Raw genomic sequence first — 25,479 nt, 5'->3', positions numbered from 1 at the left:
TGCGGGAAAAATTTTTCCTGCACTCCAGATTTGCAACATGGCAACGCAAAATAGTTAGTAGGTTATTATGGAGCACCAGTGCAGCAAAATCAAAATTAAGTTAGTAACTGTGACTGTGGGTCTAGCCAATACCTACTATTACTTCAGGCCCCACAACTGATCTCTAATAAACTATGACGTCATCACATGTAGATCATCGATGATCTACTGGCGGTAAGCAAGCGAAATAAGAGCGCTGATGCTTGTTATCACATCTCATATGGTAATCAACAAAATTGGAATTACAAATTCAATTTTCACGGTCTTCCATTTCAATGAATATGGTTTGTTTATCATTCTTCTAATATTCGTTTGTAAAAAGTAATAATGAATTTGGGGTTTTAAATCATGGGATACTGTTGTGTACATATAATTGTCGCGGGAATTATAACAAGACTCCAAAAGTTTCCGTACGGTACCTATTTTCTTTTTCGAAAGATGAAACTTTGAACGAAAATGGATACGAGCGATGAGAAGAAAGAACTTTAATTCTACAAAACAACGGTTTACATGAAGTGTGGAAGAGCAGTGTAAATAAAGTGTGAGTGGAAAATTTAATTGAAGTGTGAAAGAACAGTGTAAATAAAATGTGAAATAACAGTGTAATGAGAGTGTGGAAGAACAGTGTAAATAAAGTGTGTGAAAGAACTTTTTAACTAATAAATTAAAAAGTAAAAGCCAAGTGTTGGAACTGTCCATAACATCCTTATATTAAAGGTTTCACCTAACTGGAAAACATTCTCCTGATGGATTTCTTTGTACCACAGATTTATTGTGTTCAAGTTTGGGGGAGCCTATTTCCTAAAAAAAGAGTTATATCTAATTTGGTTTATCTTTGATTTACCTCTCCTTTGATTCTGATACAGGTTATCATTGAGTATTTTTGGTTGAGATGAATTTATCATAGCTCTATCACTAAATCGAGTAAGCCTATGTCTATCAAGCTGAAAGTATGGATAAATTATTGCATTTGTAGAATAAAGTGTTTTTATTTCAATAAAATATATATTTAATAAAATACAGATTTCTTTGATCTGAAATTTATGTAGTATTCCATCCAATAAAAAATTGATACAGTAACAAAAGTTACATTGATAAGCTAGTATAAACTACTACGATCTAGGAAGAATCAATCTACATGTTATGACGTCATTAATTAGTTGTGAGGCCTGTAGTAATAGTAGGTATAGTAGGTAGCACCAGTGCAGCAAAATCAAAATTAAGTTAGTAACTGTGACTGTGGGTCTAGCACGTTATAAGAGTCTTGAGGTGGTGGACAACGGTGGATGACAGCAGTGGACAGCACACAGCCCCCCCCCCCACCCGCTATTCAAACACACATTCTACATTCTATTTTATTTATTAATAATAAAATTACACAGATATACATTTGATGGATTTCAGGCAATTTTACCCATAATCACCCACTTTTCATATTCAATGGTAGGAAAAACTTCAGGAAAAACTGTAGGAAAAACTTAATGTGAAATACGTGCGCAAAGCTGCACTCAACAAACCATTCCGCCCTCGCCTACGGCTCGGGCGTAAACGTTTCTTTCGGTGCAGCAAACTGTCACCTTGCGCACTAGTTGCAGAAATAACTATTTCAATTATTAAATGATGAATTTCCGTACTTGAGATTGAATATAGTGGTAATTGATTATATCGCTATATTGTTGAAAAACTATCTGGCAACATTGCGGAATTATAAAAGGATCATGCTATCTGCTTTGTCTGATAATAGACAGGGATAGCTACACCAATGTTAATCAAATACTGCCATCATAACATGGATCTAACTATATGGATCATTTATTTCCATCAATATTAATAATTGACTCATTTTCAGAGGAATAAAATGCTAATATGAATATGGTAATGTGAATATTTCCCATTTTAGTGATAATAATGTGAAATATTTTCTCTATGTTTGGCTTTGAAACATCTAAATTTAAAAAACCTACATCGTGAAAATAATTAAGGACTGAAAATTCTGTGAAGTGACCAACAAGACTTAAACCATTTTGGACTATGTGTAACCTTATATAAATTTGGGAGAGGAATAGCACAAGGTTACCTTATTTTTTTCTCTCCCTATCATTTTGATGATGTACTTACTGAAGCAGTGTGTGATATCATAACCTCAACCTTTGGACAACATTAACTTTTTATCAAAATTTTTGGAGAGAAATTGTACTGGCTCAGCCTAGTTTTTCCTTCAATGTCATTATATTATGGTTGTAGTATTGTGTACAATAAATGAATAAATAAATGTATGAATCAATAAAGAATCAATCAATCTATAATATATTACAACTGGTGTTTTTTCATTTCAGTTTCCAGAACCTTGTTATAATTCACACTGCCAAGAAAGTGTTGGTTGATGAACTGTTGGGTAAGAAAAAACGAATAGCAGAAGCTAGATTCACTCAAAAACTCAACATCGAGGAAAAACTGCTTGGCAAGGTAGTACATCTATACTATCTCCTATTATTTCATTATGCACTCTGTAATTGTATTATGATGATTCCTTGTAAAAATGAAATTAACTAAATTAATAAAATTAAAATTAAATTGCAGTCTTACTGTAATTGACCGAGCGAAGTGAGGTCTAAGATTCAAGTCGACAGTTTGACATTTCTCTTAATATTTAAATGTTTATATGTTGCGCATTTACGGCGAAACGCAGTAATAGATTTCCATGAAATTTAACAGGTATGTTCCTTTTTAAATTGCGCGTCAACGAATATATACTAGGTTTTTGGAAATTTTGCATTTCATGGATAATATAAAAGGAAAAAGGAGCCTTCTTCATACGCCAATATTAGAGTAAAAATCAGACTATAGAATTATTAATCACTAGCCGTCAGGCTCGCTTCGCTCGCCATATCCGTCTAGCCACAGGGCTCCGCCCCCTGGACCCCGACTGGATCGTCCAAGAATGAGATCAGCAGGCTCACTTCGCTCGCCTGCATTTTTCATTTGAGCATTTTTATCATTTGTTAGGACGATCCAGTCGGGGGTCCAGACTAAACGTCTGGCTAAACGGATATGGCGAGCGAAACGAGCCTGACGGCTAGTAATATAATATTCCCAGGAATAAATCTGATTGAAGTAGCTGTGCCAATTCAATTCTTCCGCGATAAATGCATTTCAATCTTCATCTTGGTGCCAACCTAACAAAGTCAACTCAACTTAATGCCAACCTGACAAAATTATTAATTTAGTTACCTACCAGTTAACAACTGTTTCGAAGAGCTACTCTCTAGATTTTAGTTTTATATCAACATATGGTATGGCCTTTTTTCAATTATAATTAAGAGAATAAGAAGAACATACATGCTAAAAGACGAACTTTAAACCCTTAAAAACCACCCTTAGAGTTAAAATATTGCCAAAAGATTTCTTAGTGCGCCTCTAAAGGGCCAACTACACATACCTAACAAATTTGAAAGTTTTTGGTCCGGTAGATTTTTAGTTCTGCGAGTGAGTGAGTCAGTCAGTCAGTGAGTGAGTGCCATTTCGCTTTTATATATATATATAGATAAATCAGCTGAGAAGTGATTACACAGATGTGTGGAGAAGCCAGTCTATTGCTGTATTCCCATAAGGTCTATAGTTTCAATCAGGTACTTGTAGATGAGAATACTGCGGGAGGTCAACTGTTCACAGAAATACTAGTTACAAAGTCAAATGATTAATGAGAAATAGTTTCCATGTTTATTTTGGACTAAAATTGTATAAAAATTGTTCACATGAGGACTAATCTTATCTTGGACTGTTTCATCACCTAAATTTGGAAGAAAAATAGCATAGCATTGAAATTTAGAACATAATCGCCCATAATATGGGGTATCTTCTCATGATAACTCTCCTCTATACAAATCAAGGCTATTGATTTCCACCTACTGTATTCAATAAACTATTGAATGGATCGTCATTATTACTTTGAATCTCATTCTATTGTAGAACGTAACTCATTCTATTGTAGAACGTAACTCATGAATTTGACCTACAGTACCTACTTTTTATTTTCTCAGATGAGACTTGAAGCTGAACAGGATGCCAAAGGAATGAATATGAATTCGGTTTCGCTCAAATTTGAAGCATTTTCGTTGGTTAATCAGCAGTATATTCAAATTTGCGAACCTGTCTACTCTCAACCTATCAACAATATGAGTGAGTCAGCTATGCTATCACTAGATACGAATTTAAAGTGTGTACATTCAGATTACAAAATGAATGTTTTTATCAAAATAAAAACCCAAAATATTTTTAAAACTATGGTTGTTTATCGAGTTAGGAAAGTTGAAGAAAATCAATTGCAATTGAGTGATTCAAGATTGTTAGTGTTAAGAATCAGTAAATTTTCTTGAAAGAAGATCTGAAATCATGGGAAAAATGTAGAATTTTGAAGTGCCTGAGTATGACCCATAGACCAGACCGGTGTTTTTTGTAAAGTGGAACTAGAAGAGAAAATTCATTTTATGGAAAATATTGAAATACCTGGTAGTGTGAAATGTAAGCAACTCTTGGGATTAGAGTTTATATTCAAATTAATGCTAACTCTGTCTCTGATAGTTGTAATTTTTCATATATTTCAATTCATTATAATTATAAGTAATATGCTATTTTATTTATTTATATTTTTAGGAGCGCCTTCGTGCTTAGCAGCCCCAAAAAACACTCATTATAAAGTATTGCATTATATATTAATTTTTAATTCAATTTAGTTTATTTCACCAAAAAATTAGTGATACGTTGCAACTCTCTCATTCATGAAGGATCTCTGTGTGTAGGAAGCTTCCTCAATCTAGGGTCTCTGAAGCCTGATGTTTTTGCAAAGCCGTGAATATTACCCCGCGAACCATACCTTGCCTATATGTCGTTTCAAAGCCACGGAGGCAGAGCTACGGGACGCCTACTATAACTGTTTCTAATTCTTAAACGAATTAGATTCAAAATTTAATCTTATTATATAAACAATAGAAAGTGTATTTATCATAAAATGCCATCAATTGTGAACTAATCCTGACAATAATTGTTTCAAAAGTTGGGAAAATTTTTAACTCATATAATATTTAAATAGAAGTATTGAGATAGAATTGAGTAGTATCCAGTAATTGAGTAGTAATTCTTTTTCAATTAATTGTGATGCAGATTTTTGACTTGGGGCTGATTTTTACAGAGAGTCATGTGACTGGTCAGTTAAGGATATGCCGACTCAGCAAATTCTACAGCTCGTGCGAAGGTGGAGAAGAAATCCTTCTATTTGTGGAGAAGGTTGGAAAAAGTAAGATAATTTTCATCACTATTGAATTAAGTTGAGCTAACAGACAAAATTATGAAAAAACAATTATTTTGTTGTCTATTAGGCTAGTTTATTCTATACGCTTGATACTCACTTAATTACTTCGGTGGTCATCTATGTCCAAGGCAATTGGCCGCACCAAAAGAAAGCCTTCATAATTGAAAGAATAAGATGTTGATGTCAATACTACTATATTTGTTCAAAATCAATTTAAAAAAATCTGGTGTGGCGCACTCACACAACTTTCCTTGCCGTTATGAAAATTGATCACCTGACGCTACGGTAGTGTTCCCGCGCATCTCAAGTCTACTATTCAAAGATTAGAGCCAGCTGGTGACAGGGTAATAACGCTGGAGACACGCGAGGTCTGCTATCTCATCATAGTGAATCATTTAATAGAATCAACAGTTGCCAATAGTTTGCAATTGGATCATCACATTTTCTCGATTTTCGAGTTTATTTTTAATTTTAGGTGAAAATGTTATTGAACATTAATTGTAGAGATTCTCAAGCTCAATCTATTCCACTCGAAATTTTTTGTTTAAATTTTATCTGAAGCTTGATAATTGTGAATCTAAAATCAAACTTTACATATATGGGGTGGTGGAGCTCCTGAAATTTTTACAGATATGGGACTTTGGCAGTTGATAGAGCTTTCCAATCACTATTTTAGGTATAAATTTAATCAAAATCGTTGGAGCCGTTTTCGAGAAAATCGCAAAAAACCCTGTTTTTGACAACATTTTAGCCGCCATCTTGAATCGCATTTGATCGAAATTGTTCGTGTCGGATCCTTATATTGTAAGGACCTTACGTTCCAAATTTCAAGTCATTACGTTAATTGGGAGATGAGGTATCGTGTACACAGACGCACATACACTCATACACACACACATACAGACCAATTCCCAAAAACCACTTTTTTGGACTCAGGGGACCTTGAAACGTATAGAAATTTAGAAATTGGGGTACCTTAATTTTTTTCGGAAAGCAATACTTTCCTTACCTATGGTAATAGGGCAAGGAAAGTAACAAATTATGATGATGTCAATATATTTGTTCAACATAAATTTAAACAAAATTATGTTTGTTTTAACTTTTACTTTAATACTTTTATACCACAATAATTACATGCAATATAACAATAATTATATGCAATCACCTGGGAAAAGACAGAATATTTTGTCAACATTTTCAGTTTTGGGGGATCTATCGAGAAAAATGAATTTATAGTTTATAAATTGAAATGGACATAACCTACATAGTATTTGGACAATTTAAGACAAAATTAGGAAATTGAAGAAGTTTTGGGCAATAGCCTGTTTTTTCTTTACCGACTACTGTATTGTTTACTCTATCCAATAAATGAATAAATAAAAGTTTTGGTCGAATTTGTCCAGATGAGGAATCCTGCGAGAGAAAACATCCTCTTTCAATTTTTTAGAAAGTTATTTTATTATATTAAATGACAGGGAATGTCTGAGACTGGGTATTTTGAGACAATGGGTGTATTGTATATTTTCAATTGTAATACAAGATCATGTATATAGTCTTTCAAAGTACTGAAAATATTTCTCTCATTGTTTTTGTTATAATTTCTCAAATCGCATTTTACTGGGACTGGATACTTTGATACAATGAGTGCATTGAACAGTGTATATCTTCAATTGTAATACAAGAATATCTATAGTTTTCCAAAGTACTGAAAAGGTATTTCTCATTGTTTTTATTCTAATTTCTCAAATCACTTTCTACAGATAATATAAAAGTTCTATTCACTGAACGTGATGATTATGGCAATGAAGTGTGGCGTGATTATGCAACTCATGTGGAAGTTCATCACCAGTTTGGAATCAGTTGCAGGTAAAACTAAATAGATTCAACTCTGTTGAAAATACGATTTCTGTTTCAAATAATAGGAATAAGTTGAAATTTGTTTCAATAATTCAAACAGTTAATCATATACGTTATGAACAGTTGATCAGATATACCGGTATCACCTATTCTCTGTAGAAGGCAGTGGCAAACAGAGAATCGGCAACGCTGTTCTCCTATCTTTCTCCACTACCATTATAACGTGAACCTCACTATAGCACATCTCAGATTGAAGTAACATTCAACAAGTGGTTTCCAATTTGAGGTAATAAGTTTCCTATTCATTTGAGGATGATTTTTTTGTGAGGTAAAAATCTCACACCACCCAAGTTGCTTCGCTGCCTCCAGGTGTTTTTTGAAGGTATTTCCACCCCAGAAAAAAATATTCTCATTGATTTTAGGTTCTTCTGTTCAGTTTTTCCAAAATAGTTTTATTTGTTTCTTCCAAGTTGAAATTATCTTCAGATTCCAAGATGGGCTAAGTCTTGAATTTCAAACTTAAGACCGATCATTTTCTTATACTTCACATCCACATACACTTTATTATTTAGTTCGTTTCTCTATTATTCATAATAATAATATAGCTTTATTTACATACTCAAAAGAACTAAAGCCTCTCTTATGAGGTATAATGTGGTTGGCAACGAATACAATATTTCACATTAATTTACCGTACATCATAACATTTTTCAATTTTAGTTTCAGTCTGCCAATTTTTGCACATCTTCCCCCGTCTCTAGCCTCAGTCAGCCACAAATCTCTCGTTTCTTTTTTATTCATATTATTTTTTTATTATTTATATTCTATCTTTTATTATTCATATTCTTTTTTATATTATTCATATTCTATTTTTAGTATCCATATTCTATTTTTTATTATTCATTTTATATTTTCTATTATTCATATTCTATTTTTTATTATTTATATTCTCATTTTCAGATGTCCAAAATACAAATCACAAGATATATGTAGGGAAGTTTTGGTTAAGATGCAGCTTGAGAGGCCTTCTGATGGAGCCACAAGCGAGACCCGTGACTTTGTATACAAACCAGCCGAATATAGTAACAGTGCGTATTATCTATATTATAATAAATACGGCATACAGCCGTAGGGATAGGAAAATTATGTTTGACGCATCATCACGTCTGAACTACTGGACTGATTAACTTGAAATTTTGAATTTATATATTCTTAATTAACCGAGGATGGTTATAGGCATATTGTCAAGTTTCAGTTTGTCAAGTTTTCAAATAGACCCTTGAGAAGCTCGGGTTACCTAATAGTATATTATTTAATAAAATAATGACTGGATCGTAATTGTTTGAAATCAATCTATTACAAGGTGATTGGTTCATGGATCCCAAACTTGATTCAATACGGTAATAACATTGATCAAAGTTTATATAATATATTCTTCATTGGTTTCGATCTGTAACCCATTTCAATTTACTAGTGGAATTTATTTGTTAGTTGAATTCAGTCATTAGTTATTTAAAAAGAAAACTTTGGATAAAATACATAATACAGAGTGATTATAAAAGGACCTTACAACTTTGAAAGCACATAAATATTTATCGAAATTACTCACAGAACTGAGAAAGGTGTCATTTTGTTACAAAACACTTCAAGTTTGAGGTGTGGGTGACAGCCACGATGTGACAGCCATTAGTAGTGCGACATACATCCCACCGATAATATATTTCTTGTCACACTCGTGGCAAGAAATATTGCCACGATATATATTGCCATGATATGTATTGCCACGATATAATAATAATAATAATAATAATAATAATAATAATAATAATAAATGAATTTATTACCAAATACAAAAAATATTTTTACAAACATAATATTCATTAAATTACAATAGTTTTTGGCGTGACTGGAAGAAGAAGCCTTGAGCTCCAGCCACGAGTTCTAAAAATTAGAAATACATTTTTTAACTAATAACAGCAGTACAAATGATACAATTCTGTTGATATATGATAAATAATTTATGGATGTTGAATTTTATCAATAGTCAAGTACTTGATAAACAAAATATAGATACACAGAAAAATAATATAAAAATTGTCAAGTTCTAATAATTTTTACACAATTAATATTGCCAAAAATTGTTGATTTAGCCAACTCAATTCTCAATTTTAAAATAATAGTTCTGTTTTACCCAAGATCTTATTAATCTCAATTTGGCTTTTGATATTTTATCCTTAATAAAGTCTTCCGGAATTTTATTTATTAGTTTATTACTCTGATATTCAAATTGGTGTTTACTAGATGTTAATGAAGTAAAGTTAATATTGAAAGCATTTACTACAGTTGGCCGTATATTATAAGGGATTGTGCGACGGGTAAATTGATGTGTATTTTTATTAATAAAAATAATTAAATTTGTCACATAAGTTTGACGTAACGTTGGTAGATCTATCTCTTCAAATATTAATCTGCTGGGATAGAGTCTGGGTCTTCCAAGCGCAGCTCTAATAATATGCTTTTGTATTATAAAAAGTTTTTTAAAATGAGTGTCATACGCTGCTCCCCATACTTCTATATTATAATGGAAAAGTGAATGAGCATAAGCGTAGTAAATCGTTCTCAAAATATTCAAGTCTTTTAATTGGTTAATTCTGTAAAAAATTGTTATTAAATATTTCAGTTTGAAGCATAGATTATATATAGATATATATTGTCATGATATTCTCGTACTAGCATATCAGGCGTAACTTGTGCAACCGTAGCGATCCAAATGTGATCCGATTTCGGAGGTCATTAAGATTGTCTGGTAGAGGCGTAACATCAACCTTATCCTTAATGAAACTCCATCGATGTTAAATCCGGTGAGCGATGTGGCCATGCAATTGATCCTGCATGGTAAATCCAGCGAAGTTGAAAGTGATTGTCTAGAAAATCCCGAACTTCTCCGTGGAAATAAGCTGGTGCACCGTCATGCTGTAAGTAAAAGTGCACTTGTTCATATTGTTCAGCATGACGGTACACCACCTCATTTCCACGGAGAAGTTTGAGTTTTTCTAGAAATTAGAAAATTAGCTGAGTACGAGTGTGGCAAGAAATCTTTTGTCGGTGGGATGTATGTCGCATTACCAACGGCTGTCTTCTGTCATATCGAACCATATAATACGCACACCTTAAACTTGAAGTGTTTTGCAACAAAATTTGATATTGTGATTGTGGAATGTAATAAAATGACACCTTTCTCAATTCTGTAAGTAATTCCGATAAATATTTATGTGCTTTCAAAGTTGTAAAGTCCTTTTATAATCACCCTTTATTAGTAGGCCCATGATTAAAACTTATAAATATAAAAAATACCGGAGTATAAGTACAATTTATAAAACTTACATGGTGTGTCATATCTATGGAAAATAGTCTATACTGTATAATCATGAATTTTAAAAAGTATGTTTCACCATTACATCGTATCTAATCAGATTATTCAATATTTTGTGTTGTGTTGTGCCAAGAGCAACTTATTTCAATGTTTTTATTATGTACTAATCTTTATGTCAACTACCAGCAGCCATTAGAGACATTAATTCGGTAAACAATTTCAAAAAAGGAGTCAGAAAATTTCTAATTGAAAAACCGTGTTCTCCATTTCACAATTTTAATAGTTGAATAGATATAGAATAGAATAGAATAGAATGACTGCCTTTATTTTATACCTGGGAGGGCGAAGTTAGGGCGCAGTCGGCCCTCTCTTACACTTAACCCTCAATATAGACGTTATAAACAATTATTTAGTATACATCAAGACATTCTATGTATAATCATGCATTTTTCATTATTATTTTCATTTGACAATAATACTAAATATATAGTACAGTAATTATATAATAATTTGGATTTAGTATTACCATAGAGAAACAATAGCATAAGTAGATATCCCATGGTATATGGCGTTTATGTCGCAACTTTTACGGTTATCTCAAGCTGATAGTCCACTTGATTCTTTCCCGTGAAGCTTTATGACGCTGGTAGTCTCTCATATTGTGCCGTTCATACACTCGGTCAAAACAGTAAAATCGACAGTAATCGGCTTAAGATAACAGTAAAAGTTGCAACATAAACGCCCTATACCATGGGATATCTACTTACGCTATTGTTTCTCTATGGTAATACTGGCATGTCACCAGTCATATGAGTGGTCATGAATGGTAAACTCAGTCATATGAATGGTAAACTCAAAAACTCAAAAACTCAAAAACTTGATGTAATGTGACGATGAATAAATAAGTAAATAAATAAATAAATAAATTTACCTATGCTATTATTCTCTATTCAAGCGTCTACAAAGAGGAGAAGGTTGGACTCGGTTGTATTCACAAATCCAACACCCGACTCGACATGCAATCCACAAATGGATAGGTTTGGAGATGACTGGCAAACAGTGTTGCCAACTGGTGCAGCTGCATCGGTCGTTCTGCAGTCCAGCAACACAGACCCGCTTCTCAGATTCATAGAACCACATCGAGATGAGGATGATTTCGTCATGATCAAGGTAAATACGAGGATCGTGCCAGAATTAAGTTACACGTATTCTGTACATGATATTTTGTTGGTTTATTGAATTATATATATTATTATTATATTTATAATAATAATACTTTGTTAATTTTATTCAACTAGTTACACTAATTTTGTAAACTTCCCTGAATATGGCAGGGAAAGGCTGAAACTATTTTTACTATCCTGTGAATGGCAGGAAAAGGCTGACAATTTTTGGGAGCTTTCTCACAGGCTTAGTGACTGTGCTGTAAAATTTTCATGCGGCTGCCATGTTTCATTCGTCACTTACGAGCAATCCAAGGTATTATTTTGTGTACGAACCCCGTACTGGGTTCGATTCCCGGGCTGACAAATAATTTTTGTATAGTAGCACTCATCGAATTTCCATCTAGCTGTTTACCCTGTTGTCAGTATTTGCAGTAGCAGAAGTTTTCGGGGTGATTTACAGCATTTAATTGGGATGTTCGTTTAATAATAATCAATCATTAATTAGAATTTGAACAAATGCAACTTCCAATTTATTTCCATCTGTATTTCAAATTCAAATTCAAATTCAAATTTTATTTATTCAAACTCACAATATTCACATTCAGAATCAATAAGAAAAACAAAACACTCAGCTCAGTAAGATAAAAAATAATTAATGGAAGATTAATAAAATAAATACTGATATTCTAAAATAAATAAAATTAATAAAATAAATATTCTCAAAGATGTCTGAAGACACCGACTGTAGTCTTACGCTTGACAAAATCATTAGCAACTCTCTCCAAATCTTGAAATTAGTCATACACACTACATAACTTGCGGTGAATTTCAGTTGTATTTTTATTGTTTTCCGTTAAAAAACTGATGTCACTACGTATTTTCCATTCGGCATTAGAAGTGAGTGATATCTCCATACTGGATTGCTCCCAACTGACGAATGAATCATAAAAGCCGCATGAAAATTTTACATCACTTTCACTAAACCTGGAAGAAAGTTTAAAAATTTCAGCATTTTCCTGTGATGTCAAGGGACTAGAGCCACTGGATGGCTCGTTGGAGTAAGTGATAACGCGCCGGTCTAATAACCAAGAGAACCCGAGTTCGAATCTCGACCGTGGCAAAAGTTTTTTGACCACAGCACAATCACGGTCACCCCGCTCACAAAGATACGGTCACCCCGTCTTTCGGAGGAGACGATAATTTGTCGATCCCGACTACCTAAAAAGTAGTCGTCATCTCTCATCATCATCCCTCTCACTCATTACCCACGTACAAGCCTAAGAGCTTATGTGGGCATCACCTTCAGTTTTATAGGGCTATAAAAAATAGTATAGCTTAGTTCTGGAACAATCCTCGTACTTTCTCATACAATCTACGGAATGAAAATTATGATTCTCTTAAATCAAAGTTCCTTCAAGAAGCTGTAGTGTGAAGACCTACATAGCTGGGATCTAAACTCAGGAATAGAGTGTGCCATACAAGGAAGGCTCAGCTTGCTTGGCTCATATCTGTGCTTAAGGCTGTGCAAAGGCTAAAAATAAACTTTCTACTCGTGATATTTTTTAAAGTTTTTTGATTTGTATATCATCAAGATATCAAAATGAAAAAGTTTGAAACATTTTTCCGATCATTACTTTTTGAGATATGAGCGACTGAAGTTTGAATTTTTGGGACAGAAAATTTCAAATTCGGTACGATATAAATCCATTAGATTTAAAGAATGGTATTGTTGATCTAGTAAAAAAATGTTTCTGAAAATATCAATTTTTGGAAAAGTTATTCAATTTACCAAAAATAACTCAACTAAAAGTTATTTTTAGTAAATTGAATAACTATCTTAAAAATTGGTATTTTCAGAAAATTTTTGTTTTACTAGATCAACAATACCATGAAGAATCTATCCTCTGAATCTCATGGATTTATTTATCTCTTACCGAATTTGAAATGTTCTGTCCCAAAAATTTAAACTTTAGGCGCTCATATCTCAAAAAGTAATGAACGAAAAAAATGTTTTCCTGAAAAAACCTTTTCATTTTGATAGCTTGATGATATACAAATAAAAACTTTGAAAAATATCACAAGTAAAAAGTTTATTTTTAGCCTTTGCACAGCCTTAAGAACATTCTGTCGTCCTTTGTGTGAAGATATAATATCCAAATGTATAGCTGCGTACACATATTCGCGCTTCCAACCCGCACCGAGCACGCTCCTCCCTTGTACCGCCCTCGTACCACCATCGAACCACAGTCGCTCCGCCCACGCACCCATCATGAACGTTACGGAAGATGTTAGCTCTTCGCGCGTTCCCCGGTCGAACCACTGTTGCTCCCCGGTCGATCATCAATCGCTCTGCTGGAGTGACGTTCGGTTGCGGAGCAGAGCGAGAGTCTGTACGCACCTTAAGGCTCAACTCACATTACCTCGACTCAAATCGTATGACTCCAGTCGACGATACTCCAGTCTCTCAACCTTTTTGCTCATTGTCAATACTTCAGTTCCATGCTACTCCATTATCTAATTTTCACATTATTAAAAATGTGAGATCCAATTCTTCACTTCTGCGCATGTAACAAATTTTATGATTATTATGAATATATTATCTTATCTAATTCGTATTATTGTCTTATCTAAAAATATAAAACATCACTTTCATAAAACATAACCTCACTTTCATTAAAAATGCACGTTACCTCTATAAGGTCGTTGCACGGTACTACGCAACTCAAGTCGAGGCTCGACTCAGTCTCACAGTTGCGAGGTCGCGGAGACTAGAGTCGACTGGTCTGAGTGTCACTATTTGAAAACGTATGCTGCGTCGAGAAGAGACTACAGTCGCAGTCTCTTCTCGACTAGTCGCGTAATGCCGGTTGCAGATCGCATGTGGGATGTGGGAGCGATTATTTTCCATCTGTGGTACCACAAACTCAGCGCATATAGAATGCATTGGCAGGCATGGCATTGGCACTGCTACTTCCACATGGCGTTGCGCGCTGTAGTATGCGATTATTTTCCTTGCAATTGTGGTACTACTAGTTTGAGCACTACGCTTCCCCTAGCTTCTGTACCACAATCACAGTCGCTGTAACTTTGGAATCAGCTGTATGATAAAAAAATCTAATAGATACACCAGAGTATGATACAAACATCTGAAAACTGTTGCACTAATGCGCGTTTTCTCGAATGTAGTGTGAAAGTCTCTCTGCGTTTGTCGTATTGTTCAGAAGTATGTCGGTAACACATCCCAGATAGTGGTTCGTCTGCAACCGGCCTTAAAGCCTTTTCACATGACAGCGATTTACGCTCGGTTGTCGTGCGGTTGAGCAACCGAGAGATTGCCAGGTATAGGGAAACACATGGTGCCGTACACATGCATCGCTCGGTTTTAGTAGTCGCCGGCGAATCGCGGGGTTGTAGTCTCAGACTACAACCGCTCGGCTGTCGCTCGGTTGCCGGGCGGCTCGATATACTAGAGCAGGGATGAGAGCGTACACATGTCTTCAGTCAACCGAGCGGTTTCGAGCAGAGCTGTTAACATAGTGCACATTCTATTACAATTTCAGTTCAATTAAAATGTATTCTATTACAATTCTCAGTTCAGTTAGTAAGTCATGGAGAAGGCTAAGATTGCCATACAGCAGCTCAATGGATGGTTTTATGATAATTCCTTGAAGCTTAATCTAAGCAAGACAAATTTTATTAAGTTCTCTATGAGAGGTAATGAGAATGATCCAGCTATTGTGGGATGGGAGTGTCCTGCTACTGATAAGACAAAGTTTCTGGGGATTGAATTGCAGACAAACTTGAAGTGGGATGGTCACATAGAGAAACTCCAGAAAAGGCTTTACCATGCTCTCTTTGCTCTGAGGACTGTTAAGTCGAATTCAAATCTCAAGATAGCTTTAAAGGTTTACCATGGGTAATTTCTTTCACTCATTAGATTTAGTATTTTGTTTTGGGGGGCTGAAAGAATTCATTTGAACACAAACTTGAAAATGCAGAAAAAAGCACTTCGGATTTTGGGGGGAGTGGGTCCATCTTTCTCCTGTATGATCATATTCAAGGCACTCCGACTACTTACAGTTCCAGCGATATACTTCCTTGAAGTTGTTTCGTTTGTGTTCAAAAACAAAAATATTTTTAATGCTAACCGAATTTGTCATACTTATGAAACACGAGGTAAAAATACAGGATTATTCTAGTTCCCTATCCATAGACTGACTCTTCTCGAAAAGGGACCGTATTATTCAAGACTCAAGTGTTTTAATTGCATTCCTGAGGATATAAGGCTGTGTAGCAGCTATAAGTTATTTGTTTCAAAGATAATTAGGACACTGGTAGAGGCTTGTCCTTATACCATTGAGGAGTGTTTTAGAGCATTCATGTGACTCCATTCTAAAAATGACATGTTGTATGCCACTTGAGCACCGCTCAGAATTTGTGGCTTCACACAACAAAAATATCATAATAATAATAAAGTTCAGTTTAAGTTAGTTCGTAGAGGATCATAGTTGATAGTAGTATCTAATTCAGTTTAGTTTCAAGTAGTTTATAGTAGAAATATGGAAGTAGGCCTAGAATCCTTTGACACTGGATTGTTTATTGATGAAGAAAAAGATTGTGGCGAAAAGAAAGTGCATTTGGGACATGGAGTGCTCGGATAACCGGAATAGAGCTCTGTGAAGGTCTGCTTGACAGGAGATAACCGACATTTTTTCAAAGAGCAGCAGTTCACAGGAGCAAAAACAGCCTTAGGTATACTAGGGCTAGTACAAAATTTCATTATGTATTTCATTTTATTTTTTAAATAACACCAGCATGATAATATTTTACACACAGTAATATGAATAATGTAAGAAGCAGTAATATAGTGATAAAGATTGAGTACATAGATATTGTAGTAATTATTTATCATAGCCGAGCGCAAACCGCTCCTGAATCGCTGTCATGTGTACGAGGCTGGCAAACCGAGCGATTTGCCAACCGCGCGACAACCGAGCGTAAATCGCTGTCATGTGAACAAGCTCTTAGTGTGAGTTATGCCTAAACTGTTTCAACTATTTTACTTACGACAGTGGTTGTTTTATAGTTATTTGTGTATCTAGAGTGAAAAGTACGACTTTTTCTCCCTGTGGGAAAAAGTTTGAAGCCCGAGGCGAAGCCGAGGGCAGCAATTTTCCTGAGGGAGAAATAGTTATTTGTGCAACTAGTGCGCAAAGTGACAGTTTGCTGCATCGAAAGAAACGTTTACGCCCGAGCCGTAGGCGAGGGCGGAATGGTTTCTTGAGTGCAGCAAACGAACTTTGCGCACGTATTTCACATTAATTTTTTCCTACAGTTACCATTGAATATGAAAAGTGGGTAATTATGGGTAAAATTGCCTGAATAATGTAGTAGTGTTTGAATGGCGGGGGGCAGCTGTGTGGTGTGTGCTGTGGTGGCACTGTGCTGTCGTTGTCCTTGGTTATAATATCTACTTAATAATTAGCGCGTTGTGCTTCGTTGCACCTCTGCTCACTATAGCAGCCACAGCAGTCACTGTTACCAACTTAATTTTGATTTTGCTGCACTGGTGCTCCATATAACCTACTAACTATTTTGCGTTGTCATGCTGCAAATCTGGAGTATGCAAAGTACTCACTTTGCTCACTAGTGCGGAAAAGTGATTCTTTGCAGCCTGCAATCAGTGCACAAATGGTCACTTTTCAGGGTATCTGTAGGAAAAAGTATTTTTCGCTCGTGATGTATACAACATTTTTCCTCCATCTACATTTTTTTATAGAAACTGCAAATAAAATCATTCTAATAACTTACATATTGTTGACAATGATTCCTAACAACATAACCTAAATCTAAAACCTAAAAACCGGTCGTCTGATTGGCACTGCCGATTGCGCTATCTATCGGCAAAAGTTGTAACAATTATATCAGCTGAGCAGCTACCAAAAATGGCTGACTCCAGATCACGCGGTTCAGATTTGAATTGCAGATCAAAAATATTTGTTGGCTGGTATTTTGAATAGAATAAAATATTTTCAAAATTGTATAAATTTTTATCGTCTACTAATATTAAGAATATTATATCATACAGACATATATTTCATGAGTTGATCAAATTTCTTGTTGTGGTATTGAATTCAGTTGACTCAATGACATACACCTCTATTACGCTTTCTCATCTGAGCTTAGACCTTCTAACCTATTACAATGTGAGTTTTTGAAATAGAGATGCTTCCCATGTTATATAAATGGAGTCACTTTTCCTCCCTAGGGAGTTTTTCTGTTTTTTACTACCGAGAGCGAAAAAGTGACACTTTAGTATTAGGTTTCAGGGAGTAAAGTAAGTACTTTAGACAGTAGGTGGAGGAAAAAATTATTGTATTATAAATTATTCCATTGTTTGACGATGATCATTGCTTTTTTGTAAAGTTTCACGGCAGATAAAATTCTTGATTCTCGAAAGATATTATTCAAATTCTGAAAAGTTTCAGTTCATGTTCTATTGTTTTATTTCCATTGATTCCAATAGCCCTCAGTTTGAATGATCCGGTTTTTCTAACTGGTTTTTTTTGCCGTTTCAGGATGCCTTGTTGTTCAGTTCCCTAATACCAAATGAGGCGATGGCTGAAAGCACAAATGAAGAGAACGCTTCTTCAAGTATATCATTCTCAGCCGAGATCAGAAACTATCCCACACCACCAGAAACAATGATACCTGATGTATACAGTTCCGGTAAATATTCCATTTGTAAATCTATGTTATATGAAGGACATTTTTCTATCGTTTTCAAAATGTTTCCTACCATTTTCTAGTATAAAAATTATTTTACTTATAATGAAAAATTACGTATTTTTGCAGAATAAATTTTTTTCATACTCTTTTGAGATGTTTTCGTATCAAGTTTATTTTTCAACCAAATATTTATTTTTATATAAACACTTAATATAATATCACCTCATCTTCAATTCATTATGATTTAGTTCAGCTTGGCGGTCAGATGATGATATTAATATGTTTAAGGCTGTGCAAAGGCTAAAAATGAACTTTCTACTGGTGATATTTTTCAAAGTTTTCGATTTGTATATCATCAAGCTGCCAAATTAAAAAGTTTTCTCAGGAAAACATTTTTTTTTCGATCATTACTTTTTGAGATATGAGCGCCTGAAGTTTAAATTTTTGGGACAGAACATTTCAAGTTCGGTAAGTAATATATTCATGATATTTAGAAGATAGATTCTTCATGGTATTGTTGATCTAATAAAATGAAAATTCTCCGAAAATATCAATTTTTGAGAAAGTTATTCGATTTACCAAAAATAACTCAACTCTAAGTTATTTTTGGTCATTTTTAGTAAATTAAATAACTTTCTAAAAAATTGATATTTTCAGAAAATTTTTGTTCAAATTGTGATTTCAGTCTTGCTCAATTGACTAAATTCGATCTTATTTTACAGAGGAACTGCAAAAAGCCATTCAAGAGGATGCTATTGCTCCAGGCAAGTAATGAATTTATATCTTATCATCTAGGTAAGATAAGCTAATATCTCATCACAGTACATTTCACAATCTACAGTTAAATAACGTCAAAACAATGTCAGGTTATATAATAATAATATAGAGTGGCATGACGGCTTAGGACTGGTGTCTGGGTTTTCAGGTCGCAACTGATCGATTTCAGGGTCTCTGAAATGACCTAACAGCGGCTTTTTAGGCAGCCGGGACCAACGGTCCAAGTCTCAATGTCAGTGTTTAATGTTTACAATAATAATTGTAATAAACAAGCACTCATGGAAGACCGTTATGAAAACTAGAGTACTTACAAACTACGCTACCTTCTATCAGTTCGGTTCTGACTGTCTGAGCGAAAGGTTATCAGCTCTGGCGCTGTAGATAAATTCGTTCGTGCCGTTCTACACTTGTAATATTCTAACCTGCAAAATGAGTAAGCTTTGTTATACGTGCAATATTGAATTTTCGGATTCCAAAAACATTATATTATGTTCCGCGTGTGAAAAATCATTTCATTCGGAGTGCTGCCAAGTCGGAAATTCGGATAATCTTCGAAAGATGGGTGCCAGGAAACAGACCTGGAAATGCGGTGAGTGTAAAGACTCTCTTCATCCCTCTATTATTGTGAAATTTACTTCTAGAAGATGTCGTGCTGCCTGGTTAGTTTCTGCTCGTAAAATGAAAGTAATTCAGACTAATCTTCTAAGTGAGTACTTCAAAGAGGGAAAAATCTTTGTGAATGAACACCTCACCGTGGAAAACAAGATTTTACTTGGCATAGCTAAAAGTTATGTAAAGCAGAATATGCTGGCGTATGCGTGGGCACGAGAAGGGAAGCTGTACGTGCGGAAAACCGTTGATGGTCCCATAAGGAAAATTATGGACGCTAAGGATCTCGACAAAGCGTGGTGAGATAGGCTCATATGTGCGATTAAACAGACTGTAAGTCACATATAAGGGATACTTTGATTTTATTATTTATAGCTAGTGAAATCGAAATAACTTTATTCTGATCATATAAGTTTATCAATATGGACTATTACAATTCTGTTTCATGTTGTTTCGAATCTCTTAATATGTTTTTCATAAATTGTGTGCTATTATTTAAAATTTACTCTTCATTATTATTATTATTTTTTTTTTTTAAATGGCGATTTCTTTCATATCGATTAAATAGCGGGCCATGAATAGCCGAATTATGTTTTCCTCATGATATCTATCATTATTTCAAGCAGAAATTCAATTAATTTCTTATTATTATTAGTAAGTTAATTCGTTAACTATTTCAATCAATCAATTATTCATTTATCATAAAAAAGTCCTCTTCATTTTCTGAGCAATAAGTTCTATTTTCATATCTACTTATATTAATGATAGCCTACGTACTTTTTATTCACTTAATTTATATTTATTATTCCATTTTCAAGTATCCAATTTTTAAAATTTCAGTCTGGAGTTTCCTTTTCTTATGGGAGTAATCCCTTTTGTATCATTTATAAAATCTTTATCATAAACAAAATTATTAATAGTTAAAAACATAAATTCATTAAAGCTATCCTGCTTCTCTGAATAATGAATCTCAAAAGTGTATTATAGCAGAATTATTTATTTTGATATGTAGTATATATTTTTATCTTGATCTATAAGCTCGGAATATTTGTTTTTTTTTGTTTTTTTTTTATTTTAATCATTTATCTATATTATCACTAAATTTTTTCTCTCTCCCAATAGATTGGAAGCTACTTTTAATTTTTAAATGAATTTTGATTAAAACTTATTTTGTTGGTTACTTTATTAATATTTTATCATTAACGGCTCGAGCGAAGAATGAGCTATGAATGTATTGGATGATTTAACTGATTTTAGGCATGTAAGTTGTAGTGTGTTTGATGATTGCAGTGTGTATGGTGATTTCCTAAGTATGAATGGTCAGTCTGGATTGAGTGTGTTTCATTTAAATATAAGAAGTTATAGAAGGAACTTTGATGAATTATTACTTTTACTTCAAAGCATCAATTTTAAATTCGATGTCATAGTTCTTACTGAAACTTGGATGGATGGAGTTGAATGCGCGGACCAGCTTGATGGGTATGCAATATTTCAAACGTCTACCCAATACAATCAGAATGATGGAATAGTAGTTTATGTGAGTTCGAGTTTGCTGTATTCTTGCTGTGAAGTGAATGTCGGAGGATTGCGGTGTCTTAATCTGGTTTGTGATAAGGATAATCAACGCTACAATTTACTTTGTGTTTATCGTTGTCACGGAGTTGACCTGGCTAGCTTTATCGATGGGTTGGGGGATAGATATCAAGAAAATAATATCAATCATAATAATAACAATATTGATAATCATCATCATCAACTTAATAATAATAGAGTTATCCAGTTGATTGTTGGCGACATCAACTGCAATATTCTCGGCGACCAAATTAATAACATTAGCAGTAGGTACCTTGATACATTATATGAAGCTGGTTTCGTTTGCTGTATTGACGTACCAACTAGAGTAACAGCCAATTCATCATCTTGCATTGACCATTTATTCGTTAAACATCATGATACTAATTCCCTTTTCCCGTCAGTATTGAAGTATGATATCACAGACCATTATCCAATAGGTATAATTATAAAACAAAATATAATAAATAGGCCGGAAATTCGTTCAAATTATGACTATCAGAGAACAAACCTTGCAATATTTTCAAATCTTCTATCTGTACAGCCATGGGGCGAGGTCATTTCCTCGGATGACCCGAACACAAGTTCAACTAAATTTATTGAATTAATTCAAAGTGTGTATCAGCGTTCAACCTCGTCCCATCCGAGGAGGAGTGCTGATAAAAGACTGAAGCCCTGGATCACTTTAAGCCTTGTCAGGGCAATTAGAAAAAGAAATAATTTACACAGAGTAATTAGAAGACAGCCGTTTAATGTGCAACTGATAAATTATTACACCGAGTATCGCCGTGTATTAAGCCGACTTCTTAAAACAACTAAAAAAGCTTACTATAAACAGAAAATATTTGAATCAACTAACAACCCTAAACAATTTTGGAAAACAATTAATGAAATATCTGGTTCAAATAACAATAAAACTCCTTTTCCAGTACAAAATTCTTAAGCTCATGCTCCAGTGATAACCATACATTGAATTCCTCACTAGATATTGCCAATGGCTTCAATAATTTTTTTGCTAACATAGGAGCTGATCTAGCTCAAAAAATAAGACAAAATAATGCCAATATCAGAACAATTCCATTTACACCACCTGACTCTGAATCCAGATTTATTCTTAGAGAGGTTTCAGAACAGGACGTTCGCCAATGTGTGATGGGAATTCGGGGGGGCTCTGCCCCTGGCTGTGATGATATTCCCGCTAACTTGATAAAAAATAATATTGATATTCTTCTCACCCCGCTCTGCCACATCATAAATTGTAGTTTCAGAACCGGAATTTTCCCTGATTTGTTTAAGCTTGCCAAAGTAATCCCTCTCCACAAGTCAGGTAGTAAAGTTGACCTTAATAATTACCGTCCTATATCATTACTTAGTATTTTCTCAAAAGTTATTGAAAAATGTTTTAAAAAACAATTAACTAATTACATAAAAACTAACAACCTACTCACTGAGTTTCAATTCGGCTTCAGGGACGATTGCAACTCAGAAAACTGCTTTTATCGCTTAAGCGACTTTTTAAGGGTGGGTATTAATAATAATAAATACATTCTTCTTCTATTTGTTGACCTCACCAAGGCTTTTGATTCTATAGACCGCTCCATCTTGATGAGAAAACTGTATAAATTTGGTATTGCTGGGATAGCTCATTCATGGATCAATAGCTACTTGTCTGAGCGTAAACAGATTGTGAGTATCAACAATACATACAGTAATGTTCAGGGAATAAACTATGGAGTAGTCCAGGGTAGTACTCTTGGTCCGGTTCTATTTCTCCTGTACATTAATGACATAATCGAAAGCAATATTATGGGGAAAATTTTGTTATTTGCTGACGACACTGCTGTGTATTTTGAGGGGGATAGCTGGAGAGATGTGTACAGGACCGCAAATAGTGGTGTAGTGAGACTGAAAAAGTGGTTTGATAGCAATATCCTTAGTATGAATATTAGTAAAACCAAAGTCATGCCTATTTTTCTTCACAAAAAACGTGCCCCACCTCCCCAGTTGGATCTTAAACTTCACATGTGTGGTCGTGAGTGGGATGTTGAATGTGACTGCAGGTCAATTGAGTCTGTAAATGAAATAAAATATCTGGGTATCATTTTTGATAATAGACTGAGTTGGATGCAGCACATAGCCTACTTGAAAAATAAGTTGAGAAAGTTGATCTTCGTTTTCTCTAAATTACATGGTATCCTCAATGTTAAAGAATTAAGAATGGTATATTTTTCATTTGCTCAATCCATCATGACATACGGTATTATTGCATGGGGCGGTGCATGTGATGTATACATTAAAGAATTATCTATAACTCAGAAAGCAATTATCAAGGCTGGACTAGGTCTGGAAAGGACTTATTCATCAGATCTCTTGTTCAATTTTTTCAATGTTCTCACTATAAAAAAACTTTTCATCAAATCTGTTATGACCTATGCATTTAAAAATAAGATTGTTTTCAATAATTCCTCTCAACACAATTACCTGACCCGCGGCTCATATCTCCATCATTCTGGTGTTTCACGTAATATGAGATCTGTCTGCGACAGAAATGTGACATATCTGGTTCACGTAATTCTGCGGAATGCACCTTTGTTTGTTAGTCAGCCGGGGGAATGCTCAATATACCAATACAAAAGAGTATTGCGGGGGTGGTTATCTGCCTTAAATAACGACGAATGTGATCTGATTTTGAGATCTGCGTACGTCTAGCCCCGCTGCGCGCAAACGCGGTTGGTTAAACTCCAGGCTTTCGATTCAAATTATTCTACTGTAGACCTATATTCTATACAAATTTTATTCCTCTATATATTTATTATTTTGAGCTTCGAATTTTCATCTTCTCTACCTCTATCAGTAATCAACCAATGAATTTAAATGCATCTAACAGCCATTTTAGAATGTTGGTGTGTGTGTATGTGTGTGTTGTGTGTGTGGCAGTCTTACCCCTCCCTGTATGTGTGATTTGTATGTGTGTAGTTGTGCTACAATATTAGTAATATTATAATATTTCTATGATTGAATAATAATTTCTATTATTTAACATATCATAATTCAATTTACTTCTTTATTTAAGTTATTCTTTTCATTTCAATACAATGTACCTAGCCAAATCTAATTTCCAGGAATTTCTCTCAAGTTATAATAATTAAAATAATGTAATCACGAACTCAAACAACTCACAAACAGACCTGCGTGTCCATGTGAGTGTTGTTTCAATTATATCTTTTTATATATTGTTTATACTGTAAATGTTGGAAACAAATAAATTTGATTTGATTTCTACCACCAAAATCCTTCACAATGGGCCCGTTCTGTGTACATGGAATGTGGTAAATTGTCCGATTCAAAATTCACCAGGTAAAAAGTTCCGCCTTCCATGGGAAGAGTTTTGACAGATTCTGTACCAGAAACCAGTTCCAGTTCCAAAATCCTGCCCCACAGTCGAAGCGTGGTAAATTGTCCGACCTGGTATAGTTCCAACTATCTGAGCTCTCATTGGTCGATTATTGTAGTCTGCTTGCTTCTCTGCGCATGCGCTGATAGTTTGTTTACCATAGCATAGCTATAGAATACATAACCAACAATATGATGTTTGATAACCATTCATTAAATGAATTTTTCTCTATAGAAAATTTGAAAGTAATGGAATAAAAGAAATGCACACTTTTCTAGACGGTAAGTTTGTAAAACAGCCTTTCTTCATTCACGCAGCTAGTAAACGAACATTTTAGTGTAAATCAACTTTTTATGTGCGCGCCAAAAGCTTGAACCAACGATTTTTAAATGGTGTTCCATGGGAACATTTTGCTCTAGTCACGTGATGGAACAATTTACGATTGGAACTGGAACAATTTACTGTACACAGAACGTACACTCTGTAGTAGGCTTTTGAAACAAGGAATTTGTATACGTTATTTCACTAGGAGTATCCTGTGATATGAAATCAACTCTATACTCATTTACTGACTTAATACAGTCGATTTCCACTTATTTTAATCCTTCCTTACAGAAAGTATTGTTTTCAACGATGAAGTTTCCAAAGAACGATT

At 34.3% G+C, this 25,479-nt stretch overlaps 1 protein-coding gene across 2 annotated transcripts in view; it reads left to right on the top strand.

Annotated features, from left to right (window-relative positions):
• LOC111053267 (nuclear factor NF-kappa-B p110 subunit) overlaps positions 1-25,479 on the top strand; it is a 54,056-nt gene that overhangs the window by 16,379 nt on the left and 12,198 nt on the right. For both annotated transcript variants that reach the window (XM_039420755.1, XM_039420754.1), the window contains exons 5-12: positions 2,376-2,505; positions 4,080-4,218; positions 5,228-5,332; positions 7,108-7,213; positions 8,165-8,292; positions 11,533-11,747; positions 18,322-18,472; positions 19,195-19,236. In XM_039420755.1, the coding sequence (XP_039276689.1) occupies positions 2,376-2,505; positions 4,080-4,218; positions 5,228-5,332; positions 7,108-7,213; positions 8,165-8,292; positions 11,533-11,747; positions 18,322-18,472; positions 19,195-19,236 (1,016 nt within the window). The remainder of the gene's footprint in view (positions 1-2,375; positions 2,506-4,079; positions 4,219-5,227; positions 5,333-7,107; positions 7,214-8,164; positions 8,293-11,532; positions 11,748-18,321; positions 18,473-19,194; positions 19,237-25,479) is intronic.

This window comes from Nilaparvata lugens, chromosome 2 (genome assembly GCF_014356525.2).
Source record: "Nilaparvata lugens isolate BPH chromosome 2, ASM1435652v1, whole genome shotgun sequence".
Taxonomy (NCBI): Eukaryota; Metazoa; Arthropoda; class Insecta; order Hemiptera; family Delphacidae; genus Nilaparvata; species Nilaparvata lugens.
Note: the sequence above shows the minus strand (reverse complement) of the source record. Positions and strands in the feature narration are given on the sequence as shown.